This window comes from Corvus brachyrhynchos, unplaced genomic scaffold, assembly GCF_000691975.1.
Source record: "Corvus brachyrhynchos isolate BGI_N302 unplaced genomic scaffold, ASM69197v1 scaffold489, whole genome shotgun sequence".
Lineage (NCBI taxonomy): Eukaryota > Metazoa > Chordata > Aves > Passeriformes > Corvidae > Corvus > Corvus brachyrhynchos.
The window spans coordinates 203,395-204,232 of NW_008239772.1; the positions used below are offsets into that span (position 1 = coordinate 203,395).

The 838-nt window shown below is 51.3% G+C and overlaps 1 protein-coding gene across 1 annotated transcript in view; it reads left to right on the plus strand.

Annotated features, from left to right (window-relative positions):
* The first annotated feature begins 661 nt into the window (after nucleotides 1–661).
* LOC103621497 (enhancer of filamentation 1) overlaps nucleotides 662–838 on the plus strand; it is a 27,097-nt gene continuing 26,920 nt past the window's right edge. The window contains 1 exon segment of the mRNA XM_017742929.1: nucleotides 662–779. Coding sequence (XP_017598418.1) covers nucleotides 662–779 — 118 coding nt within the window.

Genomic DNA, 838 nt, shown 5'->3' on the forward strand with positions numbered 1-838 from the left:
CACCTCCTCAGCTAGTGAAAAACCCTCTCCCTGCCCCAAAGAGGGTGAGTCCGATGGTGCAGCAGTGGAACCCACGGATGTTACAACTGTTCAGGCTCCAGCTGAATCACAAGGACAACCACAGCCAGCAGCAGTCGCCCCTGTGCAAAGGAGGAAGTGTAAGACCAAATCAGTACGACCAGTTAATGATGATGGGGAACCAGGGCCCTCACAACCAGGAGGAGAACCAGAGCCAGAAATCATCACTGAGTCCCTGTTGTACGGCAGTCTCCGTGGTATGCGAAAAGACATTGTGCGAAGGGGGCGTGAGCCTTATACAACCTGATTACTTCAGGTTTGGGACCTTATGGGCACAAGTGTGCAACTGGATAGTGGTGAGGCAAGGTATCTGGGATCGTTGACCCAGGACCCGGGTGTGGGCCAGATATTTGTGAGGGAGCCAGGGCCCCTTTCTCTCTGGGAGTGGCTCTTAACGAGTGTGAGAGAAAGGTTTGTTCACAAAGACAGAATGCAGGAGTACCATCATAGAATGCAGAAGAAGACACTCGAGGAAGGGATCCAGCAGCTAAGAGAGGTGGCAGTATTAGAGGAGGCAGTACTCTTTGGCAGGGATGGACAGCATGATAATGACCCTGATAAGGTCAGGTGCACAGGATGCATGATGTGGAACCTGGCAAAGCTAGGGCCACAGAAATATACCACCTTCATTGCAACAATTGATGCTGACAATAACAGAGAAACAGTGGGCTCTATTGCCAACAAGCTCAGGAATTATGACAGTATGGTCAATGGCCCGCTGAAAGCTCATGTCTCTGCTGTGGTCCAGGACCTCAAAGAG